The sequence below is a fragment of the Ptychodera flava genome, chromosome 6 (genome assembly GCF_041260155.1).
Source record: "Ptychodera flava strain L36383 chromosome 6, AS_Pfla_20210202, whole genome shotgun sequence".
Lineage (NCBI taxonomy): Eukaryota > Metazoa > Hemichordata > Enteropneusta > Ptychoderidae > Ptychodera > Ptychodera flava.
Genome location: NC_091933.1, coordinates 7,851,634 through 7,867,168, shown reverse-complemented (window position 1 = coordinate 7,867,168; position 15,535 = coordinate 7,851,634). Strand labels below are relative to the sequence as shown.

General features: G+C 36.8%; 1 protein-coding gene across 1 annotated transcript; it reads right to left on the bottom strand.

Annotated features, from left to right (window-relative positions):
- Positions 1-1,586: 1,586 nt before the first annotated feature.
- Positions 1,587-11,047, bottom strand: LOC139134748 (cilia- and flagella-associated protein 54-like). Its single transcript, XM_070701770.1, has 14 exons — positions 10,838-11,047; positions 10,320-10,474; positions 8,963-9,239; positions 8,354-8,536; positions 7,785-8,052; positions 7,253-7,339; positions 6,832-6,954; positions 6,010-6,063; positions 5,438-5,593; positions 4,634-4,743; positions 3,912-4,012; positions 3,513-3,576; positions 2,358-2,538; positions 1,587-1,783 (listed from the first exon to the last, which is right to left on the bottom strand). The coding sequence occupies exons 2-9, from the start codon at positions 10,447-10,449 to the stop codon at positions 5,480-5,482; spliced, it is 1,236 nt and encodes a 411-aa protein (XP_070557871.1). The 5' UTR covers positions 10,450-10,474; positions 10,838-11,047; the 3' UTR covers positions 1,587-1,783; positions 2,358-2,538; positions 3,513-3,576; positions 3,912-4,012; positions 4,634-4,743; positions 5,438-5,479.
- Between the last annotated feature and the right edge of the window lie 4,488 nt (positions 11,048-15,535).

Here is a 15,535-nt window from a genome sequence, read left to right as displayed (position 1 = left end):
TCCTATCTAGGAGTTGTCTCACTGCATGGAAAATCCTCATTAAGATTACAAAATATTTTTATTAAAAATTTATGTTAAGGCCAGGAAGAATGATTAAATAGTTTCTCAGAATCCCCACTTCTACTTCAGCGGCAATAGCCAATTTGAATTTTGATTTTTTTTTGACATTGCAGCAAATAAAAGGCACTTAAAGTTTGTTGTGCATATTTAAAAAATGTTTTTCTTTTCTTCTGGGAGAATGTGAAAATACTTAGAATTTGTTCTGTCAAAAACTGCCTGTACATGTATTGCCTCTATTATGGCGGATAGTTAGTGAAATCTAGACTCCAAGTCATCAGTAACGATGTAACTTGTGGTAGATTTTATTGTTTTATTGGTTCATAAAAAATATTTTGTTTGCTGCCTTTGTAGGTTTGCCAAACTAAACTCTCACACCTTTTCTGACTGGCACTAAATCCCTCTTTACTGTTATCAATAAATGCATTCGAATATTAATAATAGTCTTTGTTTGCTTTCCCCAGCCCAACCCTAGAATTTGTGTGATATTTACATCTGAGCTGTATCAACATGGATTGCAGTAAGGCCTGACCACATTTTAATTATTTGCGGGCTATTGTGCCTTGCATGCCAGAAAACCTTTAATCATTTGAACTGAAAAAGAATTATTATATTGACGAACTTGCTTTCCAGTGAAAATTATTATAGGTGGATTACACGATAAAAAATTACTATAAAGAGCCAAACAAATTCATCAGTATATGCGTAAGCCATATTTAAAACACAGCTCTCTAAATACCTAGGCTAACAAAACAACAGTATTGGAAACAACTGGGCCTAAGCACACACCTAATGGTACTCCCAAAATGTGAAAAGGCCATCCTTCATGTAAGTCACATGAATGAAACAGTTTGACATTACATTCTGTGTAATTTTGATATCCGTTAAAAATGTGTCCTCTTGTTGAATATTTCCAATTCAAAGTTTCCTGGCGTCTTCCGTAAGTTCTTATTTTTGTGACATTAATAATTTTAGTCTGCATATTATGTTACTTCCATTAAGCCGTCTTATATTTGTGATGTATCTTTACTGATACCCAAATATTTTTACTTACAACATCATGTGATTTGAGAGGAGAGATTTTTACTTCAGGTTTAATGGTGACACGATGGCCGAGATTATTGACCTGAATCAGGTATGTATGGGTAGCTTAACCTATATATAAACTTGCTGTTTACACAAAGCAAAGGTTACACAGGTATTCCTAGTCTTTGCAACAGCTGTGAAGTGATCCATTTCAGCAGCGAGTGTTGAATGAAATAATACTTCAACGTTAAGTGCTCTATATATTGTATGGTGGGATACTGTGTGAACAGAAATCTATCCATTGCAATTAAAGTAAACACAGCAAAGTGTAATGGATATAGATTGCATGCTGCCAGCTGTCAACAACTGGTTTTGACACATTAAAAGCATACAACATATACATATGTAGCGAGTGACAGATTCTTCTTTTTTAAAAGGATGTTCTGCCATCCACACAAATGGGTACAGCCTACACATAAAGTATTTCATATCCCTTGACTCACCGCCAATTTGTCCCATTCCTCTGATCTCTCCCATGAGTCCTTTCACCAAAGCTAGTCTGCAGTCAAGCCATAGCCTAGCATCTAGGCGTGAACGACTCTGGAAGTTCTGATACTGGTACTGACTGGACTTGTTAGGTTGGGTAATTGCCACCACGTCACGCTCCGGTCTGGTGCGGGCACCACGCATGGAAGATGGTCTAGAAAGGTTGACGGCAGATATAGGAATTTTTATAACAGACAAAATTTGATTTATCTGAAAAAGATTTGGCATTCAAGCCAGTGACTTTGAGAGAGATTTCAAGCATAAGATGAATACTTTGTACTTTCCAAAGTCTTGCACTTCTTACGTCTTCACTGCACTGATAGTTGACAAGAACATGTACAAGATGACAACTGTCCATCTTATATGTACATGTATTCACACAACATAGTACTTTTTCTTCATTGGCTGTACAAAATTGATGAGACTTAATTTGCATACAAGCAAACTATTACACTGTTGACTTTACTGTCGTATGTGATCGAAATCTTTTCCCCCTAAATGGTAATATTGTTAAAGAAGCACTTGTTTGCAAAGTTTTTTGGAAGTATAGACACATGTAAGAGCTACACTGTATACACTTCATTTTCCATCACCAAATGATTTTCATTTCTACATTTGCCATTGTTACAAATTTGACTTTACTCATGACAAGTCATCAAAATCAACTTGAAAGATTAAAACCATGACGTCAAGTACTGCTCTTTTGATCAGTAATATAAAATACTTACCTTCGCTTTGTAGGGGATTCCTTGTGCTCTTCAAACACCTTTGCATTTTGAATCAATTTCATGGCTGAGATGACAATATCAGCACTGGCCTTGGAGAGGTGGCGTTGTCTGGTAATGTTTGCTATCTCCAACTTACACAGCACCACCAATTCAAGCTCTGACGCGGAAAGGTGTCCTCCGCCTGTGTGTAGCATTGTGAAAATCCACAGTTCAGATTGAATGCTGATGCATGTGTTTGGCTGCAGCAAGTTTTACTTGGTGTGCCCACGATCTAAAATTGCGGATATTCCCTACCTATGGTGCATTATATTGATGAAGATGTATTTCAAAGTTAAAGGGGCAGGTCTTTTTATCAAGTTTTACCTCTGAGCAGCTTGACGAAAAGTGCACAACTTTCAAGGGAGAGCAAAGGACTGATATATCACACAAGCTGTCAATGTCAACAACAACGAATGCGAGAACCAGGGATTGTGGACTGCCACTTTAACCCTTTGACTACTGCAAATTTCCCCCCCAAAATAAAATGCAATATTTTTACCAATTTTTGCGAACTTTTCTGTAAGTTTTTCATAATTTTGGACCAAATGGATATCAAATTTCATCTGCTACTGTCTTTATCAAAATTTTGGCAAAAATCAGATAAAAATTGACTGTGATATATTTTATAAAGGTGACAAAAATAGACTTTGGCACTCAAAGTGTTAAGATTATTAGTGATATCCAGTTTTTTAGAATGTAAATGATGCAACAGAAATGTAATTTTTAATGCAAAAAATTAATCTTATGACAATGGATGAGGATCTGTGTTGCTGTTGGACTGATTTCAGACTATCTTCAAATACACAGCTTTAGTGTCTTCGTTGATGCCTTACCATGCAGTCACATGTTGTCTAAGTTTTGCTCACTTTACCTTTAATGTCATCATTGAGTTACTCTTCATTCCAAATTGATTAGCAAACTGATTGCTTACTATTTGCTACATACATTTTCTTTGCATTGTAATTGTGTGCAAGTTACAGTGAACAGTGAAGCCAGATTTGCTTGTTTCACATTTGCTAATACAGTAAGATTTGATCATATATAGTGCAATTACTTTTCAGAAAGAGGAAATCTGAATGACTGGGAGAATTTTTAAGTAGCTTTCTGACAAATTACCTTGATCTGTGATCGTTTCACACAAACTAGTGAGTGACTGCTCTGCTGATCTCAGTAAAGTTCCCTGTCAAATGATAAAAAAAATCAACAGTTCAGGATAAATGACCTTTGACCTGTCTCATTTCAAGTCTTCCTCAAAAATCAGAGACTGTTTCATAGATTGTATACTCAACCAATAGTTGGGCTCCAATGAGAATTAGAGCCCATGACAAAAGTTTCAAGATTGCATCTCATGTACATCTTCATAAAACATTTCCGTCATAAAACCAAAACAACAAAAATAACCAAAATTGTAAAATGGTAAAAATTCACAGCATGTGTGAGCCACAACATTGAAGACTTACTACGGACTGGACAGAGAAACAAAGTTCAAATGGAATGGAGTCTTATCATACATACCTTGATTCTTTCAAGTGTTGGTGGTGTTTCTCCTCCAGTAAATACACGTATTGTCTCTTCTGTAACACTTGTACTGTCGTCAGAGCCTGCTGTGTCTGTTGCTGATGAACATCAAGTGCATACGTTAGCAATTGACTCAATGGTGTATTTAAATATAATCCCCAAAGGTCAAGTTACACATACTTTCAACAGGGATTATGACAGATTTCATGATTTCATTTTAATTAAATCTGCATAAAGTTACACTTCTTTCGCAACCAACATACAACTGCGTGTCATGCTAAAAAGTGAAGCAAACCAATATGGTCTTGGGTTTAAATATTGCCAAGATTCATTCAATTTTATATTAGAGTGATTTTGACCAAAATACTCTGTGTTTATATGTGCAACGCCACCTTATAAAATCAATCAAAATCATTGGCTAATACCTGACCTGTGAGAAAGAATCAGTCAGAAGTTAGGAAGTTAAACAGCAAAACCTTTGCAATTTTGGCTGACCATATACATATACACGTATGGAATATCTAAATAATCATATACATTAAGCAACTCTGCAAATTATGTACTGTCCAGCTAGATACAGGTACTGCACATGGACAGGTAACGATTGCTACAGAACTTTGATATGCTAAGTATTCAAATTCTGCAATGCTCTCCTTGAGTGCTTTGAATTTTAAATTTAACGTTGTCAATATTGAATATCACAATCTACAGGTGCTTACCCAGTGCCTCATCCACAGTTTTGGGAACAGTTCTCTTCGAAGTAATGGAAGGCGGTGGTTTGTTGGATTTGAATGTACTGGTGCTCATCTTGCGCACAGGTTCTGGTGGACTAAACAAAATATTCAGACAGGACTAGCTAGAATTATTTCAAACTTTGAGCAAAAGTCACATGTACATGTACAGTGTATTAACCCTTTGCACCCTGACCCCCTGGTGACCTATGACATCATACGGACATTTTTTTCCGAGCCAGGTTCAAAGGGTTAAACAATACCAAAAAACGAAAAAAATAGTTTGTCATAATCATATTTTGCATCTACATAACAAATATCAAGTCTGTAAGTACTGTGGTTCTCAAAATATTTATCTGGATGGACATCCTCACAAACAGACGGACATACCGGTACATACATACAGACTGACACCAGATGCCAGGCGGATACCCATCCCAATAGCTGCTATAGACTATAGTCTATAGTACCTAAAAATAAATGCGTAGGTACTTAATGCCAATTTACTTTAAAGTTGATATTCTTCAGCCATTCAAATGATGGCTTGTTATTACTGAATTCTCGATATGACATGTAGGTATGTCTTGTGCTAAAATGGCATGCTGTTCTAAATAAGCCATTGACTGTATTCAATGATCTTGATATGCCAATGTTAATAGCATTCATGTACATTCTAGTGTTATGTCATGCATTTCAGATATCCAGTGTCAATGATCATTGATCATTAATGATGTGTTCACCCTAAAAATTTCAAGTACAATCATTCTCATTGGTATATCACTAATCACATACGTTTCTTCCTCTTCTTCAAACTCTGGCATGACAGCTATGGTGTCAGCAATGGCTGTCAGGAGGTGAGATTGTACCAGTGAAAGATGACAGGTCAGATGGCACAAATAGGGTAGCAAGACCTGGTGACAGACGCTTCTCAAGCAGCATCTCTAATATCTGTACAAGGAAAAAGTATGGTATGTTTTATTCAAAATAGAATTCAGCCTTCAAATAAATGTACTTTTGAGATGCCTTATAATGTACTTTTGAGTGCTTATTTTCCCATATTCTCTGAAAAAATTTTTTCGAGGATTTTCAGTTTTCTGTAGAGTGCCTTGAAGTGAGCCCTAACACCTGTCATTCACAATTACTTGCAGTAATAAATCTGGTTTCTTTAAAACTTGTTCTCTAACACACTACTCTCATTTCATGGAGAAATTTGCACACTCAAAATATGCAGAATGACGGCTAACATCTCTGATTTCGGACCAGTTATATTTGCATCGTAGATTGTAGTGTATATGCATGTAATATCATGTTTAAATAAAGATTGCGTGTTTACTAGTACAGCGAAAAAACTAAAATGTTCTTACCTTCAGATTAATGGGTTCAAGCAATGGTTTACTGGTGTTGAACTGATGGGAAGTCTGCCAGAACAAATGTGGAAATCAGTGTTATAATGCATGGTTAGTGACTGTTTTGTGACGGTGACGCTCTTTGTCTCTCCTGTACACTACACTCAAAATTTACATGTGGCTCAATTTATGACGATACCGATGGAAAATGGACAAAGTTTTGGCCATGCGTTAAATATGAATGTTGCAACTGTTACATTGTGAGCATATCTATGTTTTATGATCAAAGTGTAGCTAGAAAGTGCTGACCTTATAAATATCACCATACATAACATCAGTGGTTGGGATGCATATATCATGTGTAGTAACTTAACCTTATCACCAGCAAGGTTTGACCAAAATAAATAGTTACCAATTGTAAGAGTGGACCTGTTTACAGGCAATTAGGGTGAACAGGTTAAAACACATTTCACATCTGAATGCCTCTTCCATAGATGAAAACATACTAGCAGTAGCAATGAAGATTTCACAGTAGCAAAATAACCCTTTGAGTGTCATAATTTTTCCGACTCAAATTTAAGAGCAATATTTTACCAATTTTTATGATTTTTAGTAATTATTTTGAAAATTTTGGAGCAAATACATATCACCTTTCATTGACTACAGCTTTTATCAAAATGTTTTGCAAAAATTAGAAAAAAAATGTCTGGGGTAAATTTTATAAAGGTGACAAAAATTTACTTTGGCACTCAAAGGGTTAAGCCTACCAATCACAAGTAAGTGGTATTGTATTTGCAATGATCAAGTAAAATGAAACAGAGAGAGAACTGTAAAACTTGCCATTCTTGATTCCACTTGTCTAAAGTTGCTGTCTGATGTCTGGGGAAGTCTTTCACCATGCAGCAAACGTAGCAATGTGGTGATAGCTTCACTGAAGAGTCCCAAGTCTGTTAGTATCTTGACCTACATAAAACCAGGTGACAAAACAGATTTGATACAATCTGAAGTACTCTATGCAGAAAGACCGTAGTTGTTTGTATATAAATGCACAAGCCCTCCATTCTTCGATGAAAATCAGTGATTGAAGATCATGCAGATCTTCTATGTTTGAAAAAGCTTAACAAGAAAATTATCTTACACCTACACTTTTTAAAATTAGATCTCTATGTGAAAAACATTTCTTAAGTTCCTCATTTTTCTGTTTATTTACAGAAGTACAATGAACTTGTACACAAGACAGTCATTATTTTTTAGGACCTACCTTGAGGATTCGTCCATCTACAGCTCGCTGCAGATCTCTGCAGACAAATGTTGTGAAGTACTGGTACAGAGTCAACAAAGGTAAGACCTGACAATTAGGAATAAAAAGTGTTGATTAGGACTACTTTAATATACTCAAAATATACACCAAACACTGGTGAACCTGCAGAACACTGGGTCCGATTTTCCTCACAAAAATAATCAAAGTCTTTTTAAGGTGCCTTCCCATAGTAATGTGTACCAGTAATAAGAATGGGACCACTTGGCATACTGTTGATTTATAAACTTGTTCAGTGAGGGTCAATTCTCCTTCAGTCTTGACTAATTACACACTAAACGTCAGAAAAGCTGATGCAACATAGTGTGGATGCCCATGTAAGTAATCCAGTCATCAACCTTTTAAATCAAAAATGAAAATGATGAAGAGATTGAGTCCATAAACTTGAAACATCTGAGGAAAATGTAAAAAAGTCCTTTACAATGTAATATGAATATTGTTCATCGATAATATTATACAACATGACAAATCTTACCATCAAATTGTGTCTGCCTCGGGACAGTTCCTCCGTCACCCATCTGACACATGCTACCAGAGTTCTACCATCACAGCGGAATCTGTCTGACAAGAGATCTATGCCGGGCAGAAGGTACTGCACTTCACAGCCCTCGCCTACTTCATACAGGGCGTAATCTCTGTCTGCTGCAGGATGGGGCAGAGTGGTACGGAACAGTGCCTTGAACAACACAGCTGAAAGGAAACAGCTCTCCATTCGTAGACCTAGATCTGAAGTCAAAATATACCTGCAACACGAATATATCACAGTTGTTTTGTATTTGTGTGCTTATTTAATTTGCCACATGTGGTTATGATTCCCATTTGTTTATGTGTTCCTAATATGCTATTCTGTGTTGTCCAAAAGTTTTAAGTTTTCAGCTCAAGTGATGAAATATGGCGATATATGTAGACTTTCAGATTTCCATTATTTTTGTAAAATATTCCATTTGAATAAATGGTCAATATACTTGATTCTGGTTGGAGATAAACACAAGCATATGAAATGATATGAAAGCATTCAATTTTAGTTTCAAAATGTGTCCTTACTGAGCAATCTTTGCTGTCAGTGTTCCAGCCAGTACACATCCCCACAGACCACATCTTTCCAACAGCTTTGCACTGTCATCTAGATCAGATGTATTCTTGGCAAGCAGCTCTCTCCAGGTGTGTATGGTGTCTGTTGTGTTCAGAATCAGATCCAATGCCTCTGCCCACCACTTGTATGCAGATCTACACATAAAAAGTGTCGATACAACACATTTCTTATAAGAATAGAGCTCGTGATAAATTTTGCCTAGTTTCTTTTTCAAGCATCAAAACTGTTGGACTTAGAACTTACTGTAAAACATCTCTTTTTAACTAGGCATTATTTTTAAGTGCATTTAGCTGTCTGTCAATTCTTTAATTCATGATGCAGCTAATTTACACTTTTCCCTTGATTTACTATGGGTTATGCCATTTCCTTTACCTTTCAAGCCAAATTAAAATCCTGCTGGTTGCAATGAAAATCAGAAAACGCTAAAAAAGTATGCAGAGTATTCAATAGTATTGACCGGGAAATTCTGAGATGTACATGTATATGGGACAATATACTGTGAACAATTTAAACAGTTTCAACTCTGGATAGAAGTGACAAACAACATAGATGTACTCTACCTGATATTTCCAGAGTGATAATATATATTTCCAAGCTCATGCATGGCCTGTGAGGCTAACCCACGATAGTTTCTGGCCTGCAGCATCTCTATGGTTTTGTCATAGGATTCTATGACTACGCCAAGTTGGGACTTAGGCAACGATGAACTCTGTACATCGGCGATTGTTTTGAATTCATCTTGCATCATATCAGATGGTACAGGTCCCTGTGGATTGCCGTCACTCTCGGCAAACTCCACATGACTATGGGTACTCATATGACCTGGGCTACTTGTTGCTGAAAGATATTGGTGACAAAAGCTGTGTCAAAAATAGCTGCTCCAGTACAATTCATGGTGAAATAAAAACAACGGTGTCTTGATATTAAAGCAACAGACACACGAGTTTCTGGCTTCATTATTCTCAAAAGTGGTTGACCTATTGGATGAAATACTTAAACAGAAACAAAAGGCCTGGCATATGGAAGTAAGTAACTTATAATCTAAACAGTAAATGCCTTAAAACATCCATGACTGTCATGGCAAACCTATGGCACAAATTCTTTGAACACTGTCTTGATTTTACCTCTATAGCTAAGCAATGAAAATGACAGACTGGTCTTACATGCAGAGTTCGTGAAAAGACCTAAAAGTTAAATCTTGAAATTCAAAAAAAGACTACGACCGTTCAGTATATGATGGCTATCGGTTATTTTAAAGTGGAACTCAGTATGTATCTCATAACTGCTAAGAGTATCATGGAAAGTAAAGTAAGATAAAACGGACATCAGTTCTTAACTCGGATGATGACTTAGTTTCTCACACATGAATGACTGTTACAGTTCATTATATTACCATGCCCTGTCTGTCCCATTTTAATTGGTCGAGCTGAACCATGTGACCTACCACAAATACACAATAATGGTTTGCTTATGTGCCCATGAATATGAATAATATCATAAACTCGTACATGTAACTTTCCAGCTAAAAGGTAAATAATTTGTACAAAGATCATAATCAATCACAAATAAAACGGAACACTTTTGGGTCAAGTTTAGACACTTTTTTGAAAAATTTCCTAATTTGCAAAATTTTTACAGCACGCACACTACTCACTGACAAGTTCTGGAGCCCTGTTATCGTTCGCATGGGAAATTTTCATAAATTTTGACAGTTTTTTGGGGTTCGTTGATAATATAATGGAAATAACAGACTCTGTGCAGACCATTAACGTTTATTTATGGCGTGGGCTCGAGGAAAACCAAAATTAATGGGCTCGGCAAGCCTCGCCCATTAATTTTGGTTTCTTTCCTCTCGCCCTTGCCCATAAATAAACGTTAAAGGTCAGCGTGTAGCCCTTTATTTCTATAATAACTTACTGTTTTGTTGTCCAGCCAGGTACAACACCATGAGCTTTCTACTGTGTTGTAATGCCCTTGCCACATAGTGAGACACATCCATGCGTCCCTCAGTGTGGTCAAACTGTCTGTCACGTCCAAGGGTACACATACCAATTTGTATGCATCAGCTGGGCCTGAAATTCACGAGTATTTTTGACAGAGTTAAAACACTGTTCTTTACAACTTATATATTATTTCAATTGCTCCTTGTTTATTTGTATCATATCCTATGTGTATTTTGACATCTTACTTTGTGAACCCAAATGCACATATCATTTTTCTCTGCCATGAAGTATAGATTCTATGATGGGTAGGGTGACCATTTGTCCCTAGTATTCTTGCATATGGTTCACAGCTATATGAACATAGGTTTGCATTCTCTAGTCTAAAAAGAACCAATTTTGGCAAATTTGCAAAATGGAATATATATACCAATTTGTCATCACATTGTTGGAAATAGTCTGACCACTGATCAACATTTATCTCATCCAACTTACCTAAGTACACATCATGACCCTCTGGATCGATGTGTCCGCCCGGATCAATGGGTTTATAGTTGCCAGGATCAGCTTCAACTCTCAGAGTCACATCTTGGTAGTTGTGCGCTGTGATTGGAATACCGCCGGCCTGTTCGGAAGCCCTCTTGAAATGTGGCTGAGCTGGGGGAGGTCCTCCGTAGCATCCACTCGGCTGATCAGTTTTCTCTGTGCCTGTACAAGCAACGGGCTTACTTGTTGTGCATATCTGTCACTGAAAAGATACCAAACAGGTAAATTAATGAAGGAAATGACAGTGTGTGTGAACGTTTCACATTTTTTTCTCTGGTATATGTTTTATCATCATGCTCAAAATTTATCAATAAATGTATGACACTATTTGTCACTTTTATTTGGAATGGAACCATAGGTCAATGCATCAAAAATGATTAGAGGTGATTTTCCCCCAATTCAAAGTGCCTCATTGATCAGAGATATGACCTAATTTTTTTTGAAATCATACAAGCCACATGTTGGGATTATATTCAGATGTGTGTCTCTTTGAAAAAAGTTGAGTCATCACTCTTTCTTTGGCTTGATTTGATTTCCACATACTCCACTGTTATTTGTACACATTGACTTACTGTGTGGTTACGTTGAATCTCATGGCAATCTCGGCTACCTTCTCCCATCTTGTTCATAGTACAGTATCTCTATAGCTCTCATCACCATGCGTCTGATCCAGCGTGCATCAATTGTCGTTATGTCGTCTAGGGGCTCTTCAAACTTCAGACTGGCACCTCCTTTCTCATCAACTACGGATCCCATCCAAGTGTTCACTTTCACGGCGGGTTTCTTCCTCTTCTGAAGAAAAAGTAAAAAATAATATGTGAGTAAAGCTCAATGAATTAAAATTTACAAGTAGAAATGTGAATTCAGCACATTGCCACATACAATGTATGGCGGCTTGGAATGACAAAACTTCATCTTTAGCTCTGATATCCCTCATGGGATTCCAATTGAAAATTGGATTATTTGGTTGTACACAATTACACAAAGTAAAATTAAATGATACCACACCCTGTCAGTTGGATTCAAATATCGTGCAATAAAATGTCTTTAAGCAGTACAGTGTATCTGACATTGTAACTTGTAGGTTATACTCTATGTCGGCTAGCCATGTTCTTTCATTCTGTATTGGTATGTCTCTCAGCGGGATGAAGTTATGTGTTTACAAATGTTCTCTGAAGTTAAATAAAAATACCGTCATGACGCTGTACCTTCTCTAATGTGTGGCCAGGTCAGGTAATTGGTTGTTGGCATGGAGTTGTTGGTAATACAGTAGTTGATGATGTAGGGGCATGAGGTGGGATATGGACCCAAAGAACCCAAAAGATGATTAAATACATCAATCAAAAAAATTCTAAGCTACAGTATAAACTGCCTAAAGATAGTTCAATGTGGAAAAAAGTTAAACAATTCAGAATAAGAATTAACAGTCCAAAATAGTAATGACGCACTTCCTTACTGACCTGAGTGCATGTGAAATACACAACCTGGCATCTGTAAATTAAATGTATACCAAGTGATCATTTCCAGTCACTTTTAACTGTTTTTAATGGATTTTCCAAAGAGTCCTGTGGAAATGATGAAAAACGCCTATCTGGTCTTGTGTTTTGTATAACCTCATGGCTGATAATTGTCATAGTATTGAAAAAAATTGAAAGTGAAGAAATTACTGTTTTTAATAGGCATATTTTCCTTGAAATACATGACCGTGTAAAGAATATATGCTAAAAGTGTTTAAGAGTAAATTTCTTTTCAAAAAATAATTTAATTTGTGACCAAAGGATTTTTATTCTTTGAGTTTACAAATTCAAACATTGCAATTTGTTCAATCATCTTGTGCAGTGCAAAATTTATAAAATGACTGAAAAACAAAAAAATTTGGCAGAATTACAGTCTTTGTGATGTAAAATTATGGGTTGACATCACGATAACTGTTAATCTGTTTGAAGTACTTATATACTATAATTTAAAAAAGGAAAGTTCATGCAGAAACGGTAAAATATATTGTCAGCAATGTAGTGTTAATTTTGACTTTACATCAAAATATGCCTTTGCTGGATACCAAATATATACTGGCGAAATATCAGCCATGTTCAGCAAAATCCACACAACAGCATTGATCCTTTTCTAATTTGATTTGATTTGCTTATGTTATCCTTGTATGACAGTCAGTACAATATGGAACTTGAACACAACACAGTGAATAAGTATGCTGTAAATGAAATGGTGTGGCTGCATCCACATGCAGCAATAGGAGTGCCTTTGTCTCTCACCCCTCATTTCCAACCTGTCCCATCCCTGAAAAAATAGTTTGGTCTTATATTTATAATGTTAATAATTTCTGTATTTGTTAAAATGTGCGTATCTCAAAAACTTTTGATCATAAACATTTTCATTGTTTTTTATAGCTGACCAATCAGTTAACCTGTTTATTTTGAATATTTGCACATTTTTCCTCAGTATTTGACATTTTCTGAATACCTTCTTATTCAGTTTGTCATTTTCTAAAAGTTTAAATGCTCCATTGTGTGGTCAAGCTTTCCACAAGCATCAAATGTGGTACTTCATATACGAGGGTCTGCCTCTAGAGGGCGGGCATCATGAACACTCCTGTGTTTGTTGGTTAATTCCTCCACGTAAACTTCTGATTGTACTGTAAACATTGAACATGGCCGACGTCCGATTTTCCTGTCTAAAACTTTCACTCATTTTCGTTCATATGACTCTGAAACTCCAGGAAACGATTGGGAAGAAAGGGTTATCTTGAAATATTGAGGTACTCGCCGATATTTTGCAAAATTAAATGAGAAAAAATGCAAGGAAAATGCCGACAGGCTTACACAATGACAGTTTTCAGACTCGGAGGCATTTGATCATCTGCAGATTATGCAACAGGCCCAGATCACGTGAGGCCATGAGGGGATATCCACGCAACTCAGTACCAAACACTAGCGCTCACAGAGTGAGCAAACACAAAGTGAGTACCCCTAACGTCAGCTCAGTAGTCTGTAATAGATTGTAGTCAACTAAGAAACCTTGGAGAAAGGCTTAACACTGTGGCTATGCCGCTAAGTCCCTTTTGATTTTTGTCATAGCTCAAAATCGTTCTCCCACACCTCAACCTGAGCCATGAACACCCCCACCAGTTTATGATATGACCCATCACAATGGCATGACGTCAACGGATCTTGACAGACGGAAGTCTTGACAGACGGAAGTTCTTGACAGCAGCATATTGGTTTTCAACTCTAATACCTTCTCTGTCTATAAATAGACACGAGAAGGTAATAAAATACAAGGTATCCTTGAGTAAAAATTATCGAGATACAGCATTGGTCTTCCCACCTTTGCTCTTTTCTCTTCTTCATTCTGAAGGAAAACCATCATATCCAGCAGACAATCAGCGGCTATGTAGAATGGATGCCAGACTATCTGCCTGAGCTGATCCGTGGTGACAACGCCAGATCCACTGCCTGGACTACTGGCAAATGCACGCAGTAGTGCTGTGTGTGCACAGTTCCACAGAGAACGACATGCATTCTGGAGCAGCGTCCATTGACGTCCACGGTGTGCAAGAACCTGGTACATGGTTGAGATTGAAAATACATTTTTTGAATGTTCACAGGGGTAATTATCATGAGTTTTGGAGGTTTTTATGGGCTGCACAATTTTCTTGAAGATGAAATTCTCTAAAGTTTATTTTCTGTATATCATATCAAATGTTTTTGTAAGTAAACACTAAATAGGCTTGTATATCATATCAATGTTTTTGTAAGTAAACACTAAATAGGCTTGCATTAAATGGGCTTACATTTGCATGTTGCAAAGACGTACAATCTTATCAAATCATTTGTTTGAAACAACAACATTCTAGACAAAAGCATAAAAATCATCTGTTTTACATCATAATATCTTGACTTAATTCAAAACAATAAATAAATACATATTTCAAAAGAAACTTCAGCTCGTAATCTATAAGTTATGGAATGATTTAGGAAATCGGAGAAACTGCCTTTTTAAAAAAATGTGCACCACTGGTAAAATAACAGCTGCCATTATTGCGCATTAGGCACTGATTTGGGTAAGATTTGAATAGACAGGTGAATAGTTTAGAAACTTTGGCTCCATTTCTATCATACCATGATAAAATTTCATTAAAAAACAATAAGGACAACCAAGGTTACATGATTGAACGGCCCGGGTGAAATTTCCATAGATTCCCCAAAAATATTGCTATGTCATGTCTGTTACGGTGACCATATTGACAGTAGCAGACTACAGCTGCCTGTGAACAACATGTGTCACTACTGACAAATTCTATAAGGCTTACCACAGCTTTCTGGAAGAAGTCAAAGGTCTTCTGAAGTTCTTGCATTGCAGTCTTGACAGAGATTGACTCAAATTCCGATGCGGCATGGGTTGCAGTTTTAGCACCCTTCTCCACACTATCGTCAGATCGATATGTTCTTGGGGTGTCATCATCTTTATCCTCTGGAGGAGGAGGGATGGGTGGAGGGGCATTTCCTGCAGAAACAGTAAAAGTAAACACCCATTACCAGTGGATTTATTTAAAGGCACATGGGAACTAAATGTATGTGGATACAAAGGACAGTCTCCTTCAATGATTTCAGGGCTGTTACCCAGTGGACA